The sequence below is a fragment of the Monodon monoceros genome, unplaced genomic scaffold, assembly GCF_005190385.1.
Source record: "Monodon monoceros isolate NGI ecotype Baffin Bay Population unplaced genomic scaffold, NGI_Narwhal_1 Super_Scaffold_10, whole genome shotgun sequence".
Taxonomy (NCBI): Eukaryota; Metazoa; Chordata; class Mammalia; order Artiodactyla; family Monodontidae; genus Monodon; species Monodon monoceros.
In genome coordinates, this window is record NW_021703766.1 from 48,647,174 (window position 1) to 48,666,025 (window position 18,852).

Consider the following 18,852-nt stretch of genomic DNA (forward strand, 5'->3'; position numbering starts at 1 on the left):
TTAAAAGGGTTAAAATTGTAAAATTTATGTTACGTATATTTTACCACAATAATTTATTATTAAATAATAATAATTTAATCATATAATAATAACTCTAATTTTAATTATTATTATTAAATAATATCCATAATAAATAATAATTATAGTTTATTATTATTAAATGATAAATACTAAGAACAAGTGAAAAAAAAATAGAATTTGCAAAAGAGGAACGAGGAGGAAGGTCACGTAAAGCCGCTGTAAGGGCTTTGGCTTTTACAGTGCCCAAGCAGATAATCTGTAGGTCATGTTCTTCAGACAAACTGTCCATTGACAAAACCCTCTAGTGACTGATCGCTATTATCAGTTCTGGCCCCCAGCAGCATCTAGGTTGAGTTCAGTGACCCAAACGGTGGTCATCTGTGGGCACCCTTTGCCCAGCTCTGTGGGCTGAGGGGAGGCTGGATGTACACCTGCTCTGCAGGGATTCAGGACAGACATTAAGCCCAAGTGTGGCCCAATTAGATAGGGGAGGTGCTAGGACCGATGGGCGAGGCTACTGGTTAGAATAAACCTCCCAATGGGCGTGGCTAGAGTGAGGGGCGGGGCGGAATGCTTGACCAGCAGTGTGGGCGGGGCTAAGGCGGAGTAGGCAGGCCAGGCTTGAAATAGCTGCTCCCAAAGAAAGCCTCGTTGGCCCTAGGTTGGATGACTTGTTGGCTGGGGTTGTGATGGGGTCGGATTGGGATGTGCTGAGCGTGAGGGGAGGGTTACCGCCACGTGCCTGCTGCTGTGGGCGACTTGGGGGGCGAGCTACACAGTCTATGTTTACCTGCTGCCCAGGCACGCCGGGACAAGCCCTGGCTCCGGGGGCACAGAGCCTGGGCAGGTGAGGAAGGAGGGCTCCGAGCCAGGCAGGTAGGGGTGGGGACAGCAAGAACGAGGACAGATGACAGATGAGGGTCCCTAATCAGGGCAGAGGCCAGGGACTCCTGGAAGAAAGACAGGTGAAGGCTGGAGCAACTAGGGCAAGGGAGGCATGGAATGCATGAAGTTCTCGAACCAGGAGGGGTTGGGCTTCAGTGAAGGAGGGTCCCAGAAAAGGTGCAAAAAGGGACAAGAGGGACAGTGGAGGGGATGATAGGGGGTTGGATCTGGGGGTGCTTCCCTCCTGCCCTCTTTCTAGTGATGACAGGAGCCACCAACGGCATCAGCAAGGCTTATGCACGTGAGGTGAGCCAGGGCTTGGCGTGTGTGGTGGGAGAGCTTCTCCTGTCTGTTTGTCTGTTGTCAGCTAACCCTATTAGACTGAGAATTGTGTGCTTTATCTGGTTCCCTCAGACGTCCTCTCCTCCAGGAAGCCTTCCCTCTGCTCCCCAGGGTGGGGGTGGGTGTTTACACTGGGCTTCTACAGACCCTTGATGTTCTCCTATCATTGTCCTGATTTATTCATTCAAAACATATTTATATACCACCTCCACGTGCCAGGCATCTTCTAGGTGCCAGGGGTACAGCAGTGAACAAAATAGATTAAAAAAAATCAAAAGACCTTGCCATCATGAAGCTTATGTTGAAGTGAGGGGAGACCGGTGTAAATAAGATAAACAAATGAAACGTATCGTGTATCAAATGGTTGTAAGAGTTAAGGAGAAAAATAAATGAGGAAAGGAGAACAGGGAGCCCTGGGGAATGTGCACGTTCCAATTTTTATATAGGATAATTAGAAGTGTCACTGAGAAGGCAGCACTTAGCAAAGACCAGAAGGAGGTGAGGGAGGGAGTCTTGCGAATAACTGGGAGAAGGAATTTCCAGGGAGAAGAAACTGCCAGTGCAAAGGCCCTGAGGTAGGAAGCATTGCTTGTTGGAGAAGCAGGAAAGGGGCCACTGTGATTGTATCAGAATGAAAGGGAGAGGGGAACAGTAGGAGATGAGGGCAAAGATGCAATTTCAGGGCAGATCATGGGGAATCTGGTAGGTTATGGTGGAGACTTTAACATTTGCTGAGTGACGTGGGTTCTGAAGAGGGATGCGATACTATAGGGGGGTGAGGATGGAAGCAGGGAGATCAGCTAAAAAGCTCTTGCAAAATCCAAGCAAGAAATCTTGATGACTTACACCAGGGTGACAGCATAGAGGCATAAGAAGTACTTGGATTTTGGATTGATTTTGAAGGTAGTGCTGACAAGATTTATTAAAAAGATTGGATGTGGAGTATGACTCCAAACTTCTGACCCTGTAACCCGAAATCTTGCTAAACTCAGCTCTTCATTCTTGTAGTCTTTTTGTGGATTTCTTGGGATTTTCTATGTAGACAGTCATGTCATCTGTGTAAGAGACAATTTTATTTCTGACTTTCCAATCTGTATACCTTTTATTTCTTTTTCTTGCTTTATTGTACTGCCCAGGAAATTAAATAGGATGTTCAGAGGAGTGGTAAGCGTGAACATCATCGTCCCTTGTTCCTGATCTTAGGGGAAAAGCATTCAGTTTTCAACCATTAAGTATAATGTTAGCTGTAGGTTTTTTAAATGTATGTATGTGTGTATGTATTTATGTAACCTTTATAAGGTTAAGGACGTTCCTTTCTATACCTAGGTTGCTGAGAGTTTTTATCATGGATGGAGGTTGACTTTTGTTAAGTGACTTTTCGGTGATTGTTGAGGTGATCATATGGTTTTTCTTCTTTACTCTGTTTATAGAGTACATTACATCAATTGATTTTTCAAATGTTGAACCAACCCTGCATTCCTGCAATAAGCCCCACTTGGTGATTATTGATTATCCTTTTTCTATATTGCTGGATTTGATCTACTAATATTTTGTTGAGAATTTTTGTGTCTAACTTTATGAGAGATATTAGTTTATAGTTTTCTTTTCTTGTAATATCTTTGTTTGGTTTTTGGTATTAGGGTAATGCTGGCCTCATAAAATAAATTACTATAAAATTTTTGACCAGAATATGTCAAAAAATGCAGCTGCTGTTACTGAGATGGAGTTGAACTGAGGGGAGGACCAAGTTTGGGGGAAACAGGAAGGAGTCTCGTTTTGGACATTCCAAGTTTGAGATACCAGTTAGGTATCCAAGTTGAGAAGTTCCAGAAGTTGGAAGTGCCATTCTGGAGTTCAGAGGGGAGGTTGGGGTGGAGATATAAATGGAAGCATCATCAACATAACGATCCCATTTAAAGTCATGAGACTAGATGAGGTGCCTGTGGTAGTGGGTGTTGATGGAGAAGGGGAGCACAGTCTGAATCACCCCAGAGTGCTCCCTGGAGCACCCAAAGTTAAGAGGTACAGAAGATGAGAAGGCACAAAAACTGAGAATGGGGGGGAAACCAGGGTTGGAAGAGAGGTCTTGGAAGCCACGGAAAAGAATGTTTCCAGGAGGAGGGGGTGCTGAATGTGTCAGTTGCTATTGGGAGGTGCTGAGAATACAGCACTGGGTTTACCATCATGGAAGTTATTGGTGACCAGAGTGGTTTGGGTGGCGTGGCGGGGGTGGGAGACCGATTGGACTGGGTACAAGAGGGTATGGTAAGAGAGCCAGGATAAACAATCCTCTCTTAGAATGCTGAGTCAACTGCGGTGGTGTGATGAGAAATGGGCCAATGCCTGAACAGAGAAAATGAGAGAGATTCTGGTCGGATTTCATGCTGATGGGAATCACCCAGAAGAGGGAGAGGTTTTGATGAAGGAGGAAGATGGGGGAAAGCTGGAGTGATGGCCTTGAGTGGACAAGAAGGGAGGGGAGGCTAGTGCATGAATAGAAAGGCAACCCTGGTGGAAAGGGAGAGAACTTGTGTCTGGATGCAAGTCAGCCGGTAGTGATGGCCACTCTGAGTCATTGCCACCTGGGGACCGGTCTGTCCCAGCACTGCACTGTGAGCCCCAAGAGGGCAGGGCTGTGGCTGTGCTGGTCAGCCCCACCTAGCACAAGGCCAGGCACAAGCAGATTCTGGACAAATGTTTGTTGAATGAATAAATCCCCTTCACAGCATCAACCTCTCAGACGCTGGAGCTGTTGAGATGTTTGTGCCCAGCCCCCCTCCAAAGCTGATGGATGCTCAGTCCCATATAACATGTCACCCTCAGACAGGCAGGTTGAGAGGGTCAGACATGCAGCCAAATGCTGCTGAGCACCCGTTCCACAAATATTGGCTGACTTTGTTTCAAGCAGAAGGGCATTCAAGGCAAAAGGAGCAGCATGTGCAAAGGCCCAGAGGCAGGAAAATTCAGGCGGTGCTCTTGGGACTAGATGACCTGTCTGCTGTGCCTGGATTCCCATAGAGGGCCACCGGCCGGAGAGACAGCTGAAGACTCAGGCCGGAGCCAGGCCACTTGAGGCCACGGTGAGGAGTGTAGTTTTATCTCAGAGACACTGGGGAGTCAAGGCAGGTTCTGAGTAGGGGAAGGCAGGAACAGGTTTGTATTTCAGAGAGAACCCTCTGGCTGCTGAGTGAGACTGGGTCTATCTTGGGCATGCTGTGTCCCCAGCACCACCCAGCAAAGAGCAAGGGCTCAATAGACACATTTTGAATAAATGCATAAAGGAAGGAAGGTATAAAAATTATTGGATTCTTATGTCACTGAGAATAAAAGCCAGAGTCTTTACTGGGGCATTCGAGGCTCCATGATCTGGGCTGCTGTACAACCGGCCACTTCATTCAGTGCACACTGGACTGTATGGCGTCCTCGAAGCTGCCAGCCTTTGTGCAAGGGCCTCTGCACTTGCTGTTCTGTCTATCTGGAATAGTCTTTCCCCAGAATGCACGCTCCAGGAGGACAGACTTTCGTATTTCTCTTTTGTTCACCTCTGCATCCACAGCGCCTATAACACTGTAGCACCCTGTCAGCACACAGTAAATATTTGTGGCTTTCGTGAATAAATAAATGAATGCATCCCCTGCAGCTCGCCGGGAGAGGTCTGAACATCGTCCTCATCAGTCGAGACCTGAGCAAGTTGGAGCACGAGGCAAAGGCGATAGGTGAGGAGGGGAAGAGGGGAGCGGGTTAAGTTCTGGGTCAAGGGCTGGAGCTAGACGGGGGCGTGGCTGGGGGCGTGGTCTGGGGCGTGATCCCGGACGAGGTCGGTAGGTGGCCGAGGCGCGTGCGGGGAGCTAGCTATCTATGCATCCGGGGCCATCATGTAGGGGCTGGGGCTGAACAGGGACGGGGGCAGAGGTCGGACCAGATTCCAGCTAAGGGCCTGGCTCCCACTGACCTTCCCAGAGAGGCTTCATGGCAAAAGTACACGAGTCATCCAGGTGGATTTCACCGGAGGCTTGGAGATCTACGAGGCCATTGCGGCAGGACTGAAGGACCTGGAGATCGGAGTACTGAGTACGTCCCTGTGCCTGTTGGGAGGAGCGCTGCCCTCAACCGCCCCCGTGCTCACCCTGGCCCGGAACTCTCTGTGGTCGCCCTCCCTTTTGCCCCTACCCCGTCTCCCTGGGCCCGTTGGAGTGAAACAAACAATTTGTCCCCTCTCACTCAGTAAACAATGTGGGCAAGCAATATGCACCTGGCTTGAGGAAACTGCTCGACTGTGAGGACTTCGCCAAGTGAGTAAAACCGAGTACTAGTCCGCGGGTGCCTCTGCCTCACACTGCTCCCTCTGTTGGAAAACCCGGCGCAGCACACTAGCTTTGTTCATTGTTGTGAGAGCTACAAATCTACGATGTCTAGGACGTGAAGGAGGTCTCTCCTTCCGTGGGGCGCCCTTCTGCGGTGCCCAACGGGGACAACTGTTCAGGTTGAGTCTGCTCACTTTAAGGGGAAATGAGCCACGTGGGAAAGTCAGTGCCTCAGTTTCATATCTATAAAATGGGAATCCATATTTTTGCTGACCTTGTAGGGCTGATATGACAATGGAATAAAATGACGCACATGAACCTAAGTTGTGTGCTCCATAAATGTGGGCCATTATTATTAGACATAGACAAAATAGGAGATCAGGATGGCTTTTAGATTTCACATATTATTATTTCAAAAGTAATGCATAGGGCTTGCCTGGTGGCGCAGTGGTTAAGAGTCCGCCTGCCGATGCAGGGGACGCGGGTTCGTGCCCCGGTCCAGGAAGATCCCACATGCCGCGGAGAGGCTGGGCCCGTGAGCCATGGCCGCTGAGCCTGCGCATCCGGAGCCTGTGCTCCGCAACGGGAGAGGCCACAACAGTGAGAGGCCCGCGTACCGCAAAAAAAAAAAAAAAAAAAAAAAAGTAATGCATAGGCTCATTTTAGAAGATGTAAAGAGAGGCAGTCTGTGTATCCTGCCTCTGGTGTTTGAGGAAGTTGTGGTTTAAGACTAACCCTGCAAATGAGAACGATTAGGAGAGCTGGATAAAATATTTTTAAAATAACTGTTTGAAGGCATCAAACTACTAAGGCAATGAGGAATTGTCGCACCAAGATTTGAGAGAAGAAAGAATCCAAGAGGGGGGAATCTGACCTTTGAAGCAACATTCCCCTTCAAAGTGGATGAGCGTTTAAGAGGCAAAGCAGAGCTTTCAACATAGTGTGCGAGCTGCAACAAATAATGTAGTGCAAAGCTTTGGAAAATATCCCAGGCTTTAGGCTGGGATCCTGAAAACTATAATCTAGGAGTTAGGGTAAAGTAGGTTTCATAGGAACTGAAGCCAGGTTTTAAATGATCTCGATTCCCGTCGGGATTAAGTTGATCTTATATTTTAGCGCCCCCTAGTTTAGCTGCCGGGGAGAAGCAAAACCAAACCAAACCATTTTTAGAGAAAAGCGATGTAGTCCAGGGACTCGAATTAGCAATACGAGTTTTTAAATATTAAATATCCAGCACTCAACAAAATACAACCAGGAATATTAGAAGAAAAATCGTGATTGAAAGCAAGAGAAATAATAGATAATGTAATGAGGTCCACATGTAACCAAGATAATGGAAATGGCACAGATTTTTTTTTCAAGAATTGTAACATATGTAACATAAAACTTGCCATTTTAACCATTTTAAAGTGTGCAACTCAGTGGCATTAAATACATTCACAGTGTTGTACAGCTGTTACCACTATCTGTTTCCATAACTTTTTCATCCTCCAAACAGAAACTCTGGTCCTGTTAAGCAGTATCCTGACATTCTTCCCTATTCCCCACCCCTGGTAGCATCTATCTCTCCTTTCTGTCTCTGTGGACTTGCTAATTCTAGATACCTCATACAAGTGAAATCATAGAATAGTTTTCCTTTTGTGTCTGGCTTATTTCACTTAGCATAATGTTTTCAATTTCGTCCATGTTGTTAGCAAGTATCAGAACTTCATTCTTTTTATTTTCTTTATTTTGAAGTTATGGCAAATATACATAACTTAAATTTTGTCATTTTTAACTATATTGAAGTGTACCGTTCAGGGGTATTATGTACATTCAGATTGTTGTGAAACAGTCACCACCAGCCATCTCCAGGATTTTTTCAACTCTTTACCCACCCCCCATTCCTTCCTACCCACAGGTCCTGGAAACCACCATTCTACTTTCCGTCTCTATGATTTTGGCTATTCTTGGTGCCTCATATAAGTGGAATCATACAATATCTGTCCCTTTGTGCCTGGTTTATTTCATTTAGCATAATAGTTTCAGGGTTCATCCATGTTGTAGCATGTGTCCCAGTTTTCTTCCTTTTTAAGGCTGAATAATATTCCATCATATGTATATACTTCATTTTGTTTACCTCTTCATCTGTTGATAGACACTTGGGTTGTTTCCACCTTTTGGCTGCTCTGAATAATGCTGCTATGAACCGTTGATGTACAAATATCTGTTTGGGTGTCTGCTTTTCATTCTTTTGGGCATATACCCAGAAGTGGAAATGATGATGCAAGATTGGTCTGGCTAATCTCAGGGTCCCTTGAGATTCCATATCAATTTTGGGCTGGGTTTTTCTATTTCTGCAAAAATGCTGTTAGGATTTTGATATTGATTGCATTGAATCTATAGATCACTTTGGGTAGTACTGACATCTTAGCAATATTAAGCCTTCCAACCCATGTATACGGATGTCTTTCCAATTTGTATCTCTTCTCTGATATCTTTCAGTAATGTTTTATAGTTTTCAGTATATGTCTTTCTTCCTTGGTTAAGTTAATTCCTAAGTGTATCTATTCTTTTATTCTTTTTGATGCTATTGCAAATGGAATTGTTTTCATAACTTCACTTTGGGGTTGTTCATTGTTCATGTATAGAAATGCAACTGAGTTTTTGGTGTTGATTTTGTATCCCACTTCTTTGTGAGTTGGCTTGTTAGTTTTCACTTCTTTTGTGGAATCTTTAATATTTTCTACATGTAAGATCATATCTGCAAACAGAGATAATTTTACTTCTTCCTTTTCAGTTTGAATACCTTTGACTTCTTTTCTTACTTAGTTGCTCTGGCTAGAGCTTCCAGTACTGTGTTGAATGGAAATGGCAAAAACAGGAAGTGCTTTCAGTATTTCACCATTGAGTGTGATGTTAGCTGTGGGCTTTTCATGTTATTATATGTATTATTTTATGTGCATTATTCATATCTTTATTATGTTGAGATAGTTTCCTTCCATTCCTAGTTTATTGAATGTTTTAATCATGAAAGGTGTTGAATTTTGTCAGATACTTTTCTGCATCAATGGAGGTGATCATGTGATTTTTTTCTTTATTCTGTTAATGTGTTGTGTTACATTAGTCAAGTTTTGTATATCGAACCATCCTTGCATTCTAGGAACAAATTCCACTTGGTCATGGTGTATAATCCTTTTAATATGCTGTTGAATTCAATTTGCTAGCATTTTGTTGAGGATTTTTGTGTCAATGTTCATGAGGGATACTGGTCTGTAGATTTCCCTTCTTGTAGTGTCTTTGACTTTGGTATCAAGGCAATGCTGGCTTCATAGAATAAGTTAAGAAGTGTTCTCTCCTCTTCAATGTTTTGGAAGAGTTTGAGAAGAATTGGCATTAGTTCTTCTTTAAATGTTTGGTAGAATTCATCAGCAAAGTCATCTGTCCAGGAATTTTCTTTCTTGGGAAATTTTGGATTATTGGTCCAATCTCCTTACTAGTTACGGGTCTACTCAGATTTTCTATTTCTTCCTGATTGAGTCATAGTAGGTTTTGTGTTTCTAGGAACTTATCTATTTCATCTAGATTATCCAATTTATAGGTGTACGGTTGTTCATAGTACTCTCTTATAATCCTTTTTATTTCTGTGGAATCAGTAGTAATGTCCCACTTTCATTTCTGATTTTAGTAATTTCAGTATTTTTTTTCTTAGCCAATCTAGATAAATGTAAATTTGGTATGTTGTGTTTTAATTTCTATTTTCATTTGTCTCAAAGTATTTTTAAGTTTCCTCTGTGATTTCTTCTTTGACCCATTGGTGTTTGAGTTGTAGAAGCTCTTTATATATTATGGTTATTAATCCCTTATCAAATGAATGATTTGTAAATTTTCTGCCAGTTCACAAGTTGCCTTTCCACTCTGTTGATAGTATCTTTTTTGTGTGTGTGTGGTACGCGAGCCTTTCACAGCTGTGGCCTCTCCCGTTGTGGAACACAGGCTCCGGACGCGCAGGCTCAGCGGCCATGGCTCACGGGCCCAGCCGCTCTGCGGCGTGTGGGATCTTCCCGGACCGGGGCACGAACCCGTGTCCCCTGCATCGGCAGGCGGACCCTCAACCACTGCGCCACCAGGGAAGCCCGATATCTTTTATTGTGCAAAAGGTTTTAATTTTGATGAAGTACAGTTTATCTATTTTTCTTTTGCTGCTTGTGCTTTTAGTATCATCCGAGAAATCATTGCCGAACCCAACGTCATAAAGCTTTTCCTCTGTTTTCTTTCAAGAGTTTTGTAATTTTAGCTCCTACGTTTAGGACTTTGATCCATTTAGAGTTTTTTGTATATGGTGTTTTGCTTCACATATTTTGGGGCTCTGTTGTTAGGTCTGTATATCTTTATAATTGTTATATCTTCTTGCTGCATTGAACTTTTTTTTTTAGCCTTTTTTAATAAAATTAATTTGTTTATTTTATTTATCTATTTCTGGCTGCATTGGGTTTTCATTGCTGCGCCCAGGCTTTCTCTAGTTGCCGTGAGCAGGGGCTACTCTTCGTTGCAGTGTGCGGGCTTCTCATTGCGGTGGCTTCTCTTGTTGCAGAGCATGGGGTCTAGGCGCACAGGCTTCAGCAGTTGTGGCTCACGGGCTCTAGAGCGCAGGCTCAGTAGTTGTGGCGCACGGGCTTAGTTGCTCCACGGGATCTTACCAGACCAGGGCTCCAATCCATGTCCCCTGCATTGGCAGGTGGATTCTTCACCACTGCACCACCAGGGAAGCCCTGCCCTGAACTTTTAAGAAATAAACCTCATTCTTATTAGGGTACTGCAAATTAAAACCAGAGTGAGCTGCAACTACACAGCCACTAAAATGGTTAACGCTAAAAATATTGTCAGTGCCAAGTGTTGTTGGGGATGTGGAACAACTGGAATTCTTCCTTCTATTTTTTGGAATTTAAATATTTTTTAATTTAATTTTTATTTTATACTGGGGTGTAGTTGATTTACAATATTGTGTTAGTTTCAGGTGTACAGCAAAGTGGTTCGGCTATACATATACATATATTCGTTCTTTTTCAGAGTATTTTCCCATTTAGGTTATTACAGAATATTTAGTAGAGTTCCCTGTGCTATACAGTAGGACCTTGTTGTTTATCTATTTTATATGCAGTAATGTGTATATGTTAATCCCAGCCCCCTAATTTATCCTTCCCCCCTTCCTTTCCCTTTTGGTAACCATAAGCTTGTTTTCAAAGTCTGCAAGTCTGTTTCTGGTTCATAAATGAGTTCATTTGTATCATCTTTTTAGATTCCACATATAAGTGATATCATATGATACTTGTCTTTCTCTGTCTGACTTACTTCACTTAGTATGATAATCTCTAGGTCCATCCATGTTGCTGCAAATGGCATTATTTCATTCTTTTTTATGGTTGAGTGGTATTCCACTGTATACATGTACCACATCTTCTTTATCCATTCCTCTGTCAATGGACATTTAAGCTGTTTCCATGTCTCGGCTATTGTGAAGAGTGCTGCTATGAACATTGGGGTGCATGTATCTTTTCGAATTATGGTTTTCTCTGGATATATGCCCAGGAGTGGGTTGATTAGAGAAATAAAGCATGCCGCCTTCATACGATGCAAAATTATAGCAGTGAACATGAATGAACTTCTGCTACACGTAACACGGAAGAATCTTATAAACATAGTGTTTAGCAGACAAAGCCAGAGATAAAAGGACACATACTCAACGATTCCACTTAAATGAAGTTCAGAACTGGACAAAACTCTTCTAGAGTGTGCTAGAGGTCAAGACAGTGGTTAACTGGGGAAGAGGCAAGCGTAATGACTGCAGGAGATGAAGAATCTGGGAAACTGTCAATACTTTCTTTATGTGGGTAGAGGCTAAAGATTTGTGTTCATTTTTTACACTAAAGATTTATGCACTTTGGTATGTGTATGGTATACATTTATAAAAATCTTTACTGTTCAAAAAATCCAAAGAGAGAAGTTTATGAAATGAAAGTGAAAATTTCCCTTCTCCCTCCAATCCTATCCCCCCAAAGTGACCCCCAATTTAAAATGTGGTAGTTGTTTTTCTCTGTGCATAGAGAAGTATGTATATGGATCTTTTATCCAGATGGCGGCAGCCTATTGTTCTGCACTTTACCTTTCACAGGTAGGCATGTATCTTGGGGATTATTCTAATCAGAATAATTAGCTGACCCATTCTTTTAACCTGGTGCGCAGTGATCCATCCATTGGCTACCCTGTGTTTATTTAGTCATCCCAGTATTGATGGGCATTCAGGATGTTTCCTAGTATATGTGACTACAAATTGTGTTGCTATGAATATCTTTGGACATGTGCAGTTCCCACATGTGTGAGTATCTTAGAAAAGAATAAATTTCCAGAGTGGAGTTGATGTGTCAAAGTTTATGTGCATTTTAAATCCTAGTAGAAGCTACGTTTTAAAAGTGTGTTCCAGGGGCTTCCCTGGTGGTGCAGTGGTTGAGAGTCCGCCGGCCGATGCAGGGGACGCGGGTTCGTGCCCCGGTCCAGGAGGATCCCACATGCCGCGGAGTGGCGGGGCCCGTGAGCCATGGCCGCTGAGCCTGCGCGTCCGGAGCCTGTGCTCCGCAACGGGAGAGGCCACAACAGTGAGACGGCCCGCGTACCGCAAAAAAAAAAGTGTTCCATATTAAAAGAAAAGTAAACTAGAAAATATCAGAGTTGTGGCAGGGCTGGTGAAGGGAAGAACTGATTGGTTGCATTTTCTTCCCCCAGAAATTGTTGGATGTTATAAACTGCAACATGATGTCTGTGGTCCAGATGAGTCGGGGCTAGGAGGGACTGGGTCCAAGGTCAGCGAGCTCTGACCACTCACGGTGATCCCCAGCGTCCCCCAGAACTGGGCCTGGCATAGAGGAAGTGCTAGAGGAATACTCCCTGAGGGAAGGTAGGGGGATAGGAGTGAACTTGAGGAGGGGGCAGGAGTCTGGGCAGGTGAAAGCAGTGGAAACGGAAAGACAGGGTCCTCTCCATTCCTCCTGCAGATGACTAGGATCGTCCTGCCCCAAATGGTCACCAGGTAAGCCGCAGTCTCTTTGTCTTTCACTCGGGATCTTCCCCCATCCAACCTCCGGGCTTTTTCCATTCCCCAGCTGTCCCATCCACATTTCCAGTTCTTCCCCGTCTCTCTGATCTTTCTCAAATTAGGACAGCGACTAAGGGGTGGAGGTGGGGAAATCACTGGGACCCTCTGTTCCCTGGCAATGACTACCTTCCAAATGATGCTTCCTCCTCCAGGGGCAAAGGTATCCTCATCAACATATCTTCAGTAACTGACAGGAGCCCCTATCCATTTGCAGCGATGTATGCAGCCACCACGGTACCCAGACCCACAGATCAGGCAAGGGCTGGCTGCCATGCTGGAATTCCTGCAGTAGCCCTTAATTCTGGCACTGAAGGTTATGGTGGGAAAGGCTTGCGTGCATGTGTGTGATGTGCCACCTGAGTCTGAGGCTAATAACAGTTCAGACAGACATCTGGGGTACAGTCCAGTGGACAAGCCAGGGTTTTCGTTCGTTTTTTAAGAGAAACAGAGGCTAGGGGTCAAGAGAACCCGTGAGGTGGGAGAAAGGGAATTCAGAGACTGGGCCGGCTGGAATGGAGAGTGAGTGTATGGGAACAGAGGGGGCTTAGAGCAAGGAAGCTTTCCGGCGTAACGGTGAGGACTTGGGCCTTGAGGGAGGGGCCCCTCCTGGCGGTAGAGTGTTCTAGGATCAGGGACGGCGCTGGGGCAAGGGCGGGCTGGAGGAGTCTGCACGGGGAAAGCTCTTGGCCCTGGGACCCTCCCTCTCCTTCTCCGCAGGCCTTTGTGCGAAGCTTCTCCGTGGCAGTGGGCGCAGAGTACCACTCCGAGGGGGTCACTGTGCAGGTGCCTGACTCCGCGGGGACTGAGCTCAAAAGGGACAGCAGTGGCAGCTCAGAAGGGGAGGGCTCTGAGGGGGGAGGAGCTTAGAGACAGCTGAAGGTCTTAGGAGCAGGGGCGGGGTGGGGATGGGGTCGGGGGGTGCGTCTGAGAGAGGACCGAGACTCAGACTCGGAAGAGCTTCAGTGGATGTAAATCAACTATATTTCAATAAAATAGAACGGAAGGAGGGAAGGGAGGAAGGAAGGAAGGAAGGACCTTAAAAAAAAAAAAGAATAAGATGAGCTACCTTGGAGCCACGATCGGAAGCGGTGGGTTCTCGAGGGGGCGTGGCCTAGGAGGCGCGGCCGGGGCGTGTCTGGGGCGTGGTCGGCAAGAGGAGTGGGACTCAGGGATTCTCGGAGGGGGCCTGGGAGCTTAGGCTTAGGGGGAGGGGAGTTCTTTTTCTTGACCCCCTTCCTGCCTGCAAACAGTAAGCCCCTTTTTGGTTGAAGCAAATCCCTTGAAAAGCGGGCTGTTCGTGGTGAGTCCCGAGGACTTCGCTTGGCAGGCGTTGGAAACACTTGGCCTCGCCTCCCAAACCCCTGAGTGCCTCCGCCACGCTGTGCGCCACGCTGTGCAGGTGCTTTCCTGGGGCAATCCTAGGCAGAGAGCTGGATGCGACAGTCCCTGGCCCGGGTCCACTAGCCCTCAGAAAGGGGGAGACGTCCAGAGAAGGGGCGGGCCCCCGCCCCGGGCTGGGGAGCCAGGAGAGGAGATGGGGGACTCAAGAATGGGGGGGTGTCTTGATCCTTGGTACCTCTCCTTCCCAGGGTTTCCTGCTGACCATCTTCCTGCCCAGTTGGTTTTTTCTCAGTCGCTGAGGATTAAAGCTTTTATCTCTGTTGGTGAGCTGGAATAGGGCACGGTTTCTTCGTCACAGAACTTGACTGAAGGCCTTGAAGAGGCGTGGCCACATGTCCGTCGTTCCCCACCCCCACCCCCGCCCCCTCCAGAATCCTAGGCCAGGGCTGTAGTTAGCAAAGACTTCCCACACATCGAGACAGATGGACAAGCAGACCAATGGAACGTAATTGGACCCCCGAACACCCAGAAATTTACTAACAACTGCAGCATCTCAAATCTCTGACAGAAAGATGGAGTTTTTAATATGTGGCGCTGAGACTACATAGACATTTGGAGAAAAACAAGCAAACAGATATATACATACATAGATACGTACATATATAGACTGTAGCGATGATGGCAGCACAACTTTGTGAAATACTAAAACCCACTAAATTGTACACATTGAAAGGGTTAATTTTATGGTATGTGAATTAAATCTCAATTTAAAAATCTCAATTAAAATATTTTTAAAATAGAGACTCCCTGTGTGTGTGTGTGTGTGTGTGTGTGTGTCTGTGTATACATATATGTATAAAATTGGATCCAGTCCTCACACCATGTACCGGCATAAACTGCAGATGAATCAGAAATCCCTAAATCCCTGTGTAAAAATAGAAACACAACAACTAGAAGAATCCATGAATGAATTTCTTTCCATCTTGGGAGTGGAAGAATCTTTCTTATTAATACTGAAAATTAAAAGCAGCAAAAAAAGCCAAAACCAACACCAAACAAAAAACCACTAACAAATATTGAACTGTAGTTAATGAAATGCAGGCTGAATTATTTAGGAAAAGTGCACTGATGTCAGCAACTTACTTTGAAATGCATTTAAAAGTTAGACAGATAGAGTGAGTAGAAATATGGTTAGACAAGTATGGTAAAATGTTAGTAGAATCTAAGCGGTAGACACAGGTACACCTCTTTCAACTTTCCTGTATATTTGAAGTTTTTCATAATAAAATGCTGGGAGAGGGACTTCCCTGGTGGTCCAGCGGTAAAGAATCCGCCTTCCGATACAGGGGACGCCGGTTCGATCCCTGGTCGGGGAACTAGGATCCCACATACCGTGGGGCAATTGAGCCCGCGTGCTGCAAACTACTAGCCCTGGAGCCTGCGCCCAGCAACTAGAGAGAAGCCCGCACGCCACAACGAAGAGCCCCTCGTGCTGCAACGGAAATATCCCGCATACCTCAGCCAAGATCCTACATGCCACAACTAGGACCCGACACAGGCAAAAAATTAAAAAATAAAACTAATAAAATAAAAATGTCTTTTAAAAATGCTGGGGAAAATCCAGGAGCAATAAAATTAAATTTATAAATAAAACGTCTTAAGCAGATTTAGAAATTACTTAAGAAAAGATGATACGCTTCCTCTTATCACATTTCCGGAGAAGGACGGCTCGAGCCCTGGAGAATAAACGGACTTTTTTGCGGAGAAACGCGGATGCAGACCATCGAAGAGACATCATAAAGCGGCCCTGATTTTGAGCTTTGGCGCGGGTGGTTGTGGGTAGCGCGCCCAAGAAGGAGGATGAACGAGGAGCGTCCCCGCTCGCCGAAGGGGCGATGCTGGTCGCCGCGACCCTGGCAGGAGCTGCAGGCCCTGTGCTAGGAGCTGAACGTGGACGAGGGGAGCGCAGCCTAAGCCCTGGAAGACTTCGCAACTGTCCAGGGCGACTACAGCCTAGAGGGAGAAGTAAGTTATACACAGGTTGGCTTGTTCACTATATCTTGCCTGCCTCAAAAGCATTATTCCCACGGTTGGAAAGGGTATCATGGAAGGAAATTGTGTTTCACTTACCAGAATACTACCTTCAGCTAAATTAAGTTTAATACAGTTTTTTAGTAAAATGAAGAAGTGGATGGACCTGTCTAGAATTTTGTGAACGTATGGAAAGGCTAGAAAGAAATTTTGAGGGGTCTACTGTACTTTTCAAAAACGTTGAGCCAGTTTTTTTAAAAAATATTTATTTGTATATTTTTTTGGCTGCGTTGGGTCTTCGTTGCTGCACGGGGGCCTTCTCTAGTTGCAGCGAGCAGGGGCTACTCTTCGTTGTGGTGCACAGGCTTCTCACTGCGGTGGCTTCTCTTGCTGTGGAGCACGGGCTCTAGGTGCGCGGGCTTCAGTAGTTGTGGCACTCGGGCTCAGTAGTTGTGGCTCGCGGGCTCTAGAGAGCAGGCTCAGTAGTTGTGGCGCACAGGTTTAGTTGCTCCACGGCATGTGGGATCTTCCCGGACCAGGGCTTGAACCCGTGTCCCCTGCATTGGCAGGCAGATTCTTAACCACTGCGCCACCAGGGAAGCCCTCTTTAACCCTCTTTAATCTGCATCCATTCCTCATCTTTTCCTTGTGCTGTGCGACATTAACATTTTTGAAGCAGAAATATTTTGAAGTTGAAAAACACAATAAGTTTTATGGAAGAGAGATTGATTAGAGGAATAAGATCTTATGCAGTTGAGGCAGTGTCGAGAAGGTCCAGAAAGGGGAGTTAGGGGATCAGTGGAAAATACCAGTCAGCCTTCTGGAAGCAGTAGTGCAGGTGGACAAGTCAGAGCTTTCAGGAAAATCTGGGAAGTTGTATATCCAGCTGCTAGAGTGGTATCACGAAGGACAGCTGGTGAGGAAGTCTGTGGAAGGCATCTGGTCGTGGGCCTGGGGTCACTGTTGGTCAGCAGGGCAGAAAGTTGAGAGGAGATGAGCAGAGTTTGGGGGAAACAAGGTCCCTGTGCTTTTTCATCTCTCTTTCTCTACACTGAAGGGGAGAGTGAGAGCAAGCTGGAACCCGCTGGCACATCTGTGTGGGTAGAACAATGAGCAGGCTTCAATTCTTCCTTTATATTTTCATGCAATTTGCTCTTTCAGCCAACTCTAACCTAGTACCATACAGGGAAGAGGGAGTCTAAGAAAGATGGGTCCACCTTAGCCCAGTTGACACAGTACAAAACCACCACAAACGTGTGCCCTGTTTTCTCTATTTCAAAAGAGTTTTTCTGAGATTGGTACTCCTCCCTTAATTGTCTGGAAGATTTCACCAGTAAGACCATCTGGGCTGGGGCTTCCCTGATGGTACAGTGGTTAAGAATCCGCCTGCCAGTGCAGGGGACATGGGTTTGAGCCCTGGTCCAGGAAGATCCCACATGCCATGGAACAACTAAGCCCGTGCGCCACAACTGCTGAGCCTGTGCTCTAGAGCCCACGAGCCACAACTACTGAGCTCGTGTGCCACAACTACTGAAGCCCGTGCGCCTAGAGCCCGTGCTCTGCAACAAGAAAAGCCACTGCAATGAGAAGCCCGCGCACCGCAACAAAGAATAGCCCCCCCCGCCACAACTAGAGAAAGCCCGCGTGAAGCAGCGAAGACCCAATGCACCCAAAAATAAATAAATTAAATAAATTAATTTTAAAAAACCCATCTGGGCCTGGATTTTTGTGGTTAGAGTTTTAAATTGTGGGTTAAATTTCTTTGATAGATATAGGACTATTCAGATTTTCTATTTCTTCTTGGGTCAGTTGTGGTAAGTTTTATTTTTCAAATAATTTTTCCACTTCATCAAAATGTTCAAATGTATTGATATGAACTGGTTCATAATATCCCCTTATTACCCTTTTCATGCTTGTAGGATCTATAGTGATGTCTCATTTTGAGTCCTGATATTGATAATTTTTCTCTTTTGTTTTTCTTCATTGGTCTTGATAGGGATTTATTGATTATATTGAGCTTTCAAATAGACAGCTTTTGGCTTGTTGACTTTTATATTGTATATTTGTTTTCTATTTTGTTGATTTCTGCTCTTATCAATATTATTTTATTTTCTACTTTGTTTTAAATTTGTTTTTATTTCTCTACCTTCTTAGATCTTTGATTTTTAAATTTTACTTTTCTGATATATACATTAAAGCTATACATTTCCCTCTAAACATAATGCTTACAGTATCCATAAATTTTGCTATGTTACATTTTTACTGTCATTCAGTTAAAAATGAGTCCTTATTCCCATTTTAATTTCTTCTTTGACTCATGGGTTATTCAGAAATATGTTGCTTAATTTCCAAACAGAGATATTCTAGTTATCTAACTAGTGTAGTGCTCTAATTTAATTCAAAAGTGATTGGAGAGCCCAGAATATAGTCTATTTTGTGATGCCCTTCTTTATCACTGATAACTTTCCTTGCTTTGAAGTCTGCTGTGTCTGAAATTAATATAGTATATATTATAAAAATAATAGATCTGTTGGCAAAAAATTCCCTCAATTTTGGTTTGTTGCGGGAAGTCCTTATTTCTCTTCCTTTTTTTTTTTTTTTTTTTTGCGGTACGCGGGCCTCTCACTGTTGTGGCCTCTCCCGTTGCGGAGCACAGGCTCCGGACACACAGGCTCAGCGGCCATGGCTCACGGGCCTAGCCGCTTCGCGGCATGTGGGATCTTCCCGGACGGGGTCACGAACCCATGTCCCCTGCATCGGCAGGTGGACTCAACCACTGCACCACCAGGGAAGCCCCTT

At 45.1% G+C, this 18,852-nt stretch overlaps 1 protein-coding gene across 1 annotated transcript; it reads left to right on the top strand.

Annotated features, from left to right (window-relative positions):
• The first annotated feature begins 680 nt into the window (after positions 1 to 680).
• On the top strand, positions 681 to 14,380 carry LOC114907927 (very-long-chain 3-oxoacyl-CoA reductase-B-like). The gene is given in 13 exon segments (XM_029244047.1): positions 681 to 738; positions 741 to 818; positions 821 to 868; positions 1,166 to 1,212; positions 4,889 to 4,964; positions 5,209 to 5,319; positions 5,474 to 5,544; positions 12,312 to 12,350; positions 12,554 to 12,615; positions 12,834 to 12,915; positions 13,399 to 13,459; positions 13,923 to 14,080; positions 14,271 to 14,380. Coding segments are annotated over 13 exon segments (912 nt in total). The 5' UTR covers positions 681 to 710; the 3' UTR covers positions 14,322 to 14,380.
• Positions 14,381 to 18,852: the final 4,472 nt, after the last annotated feature.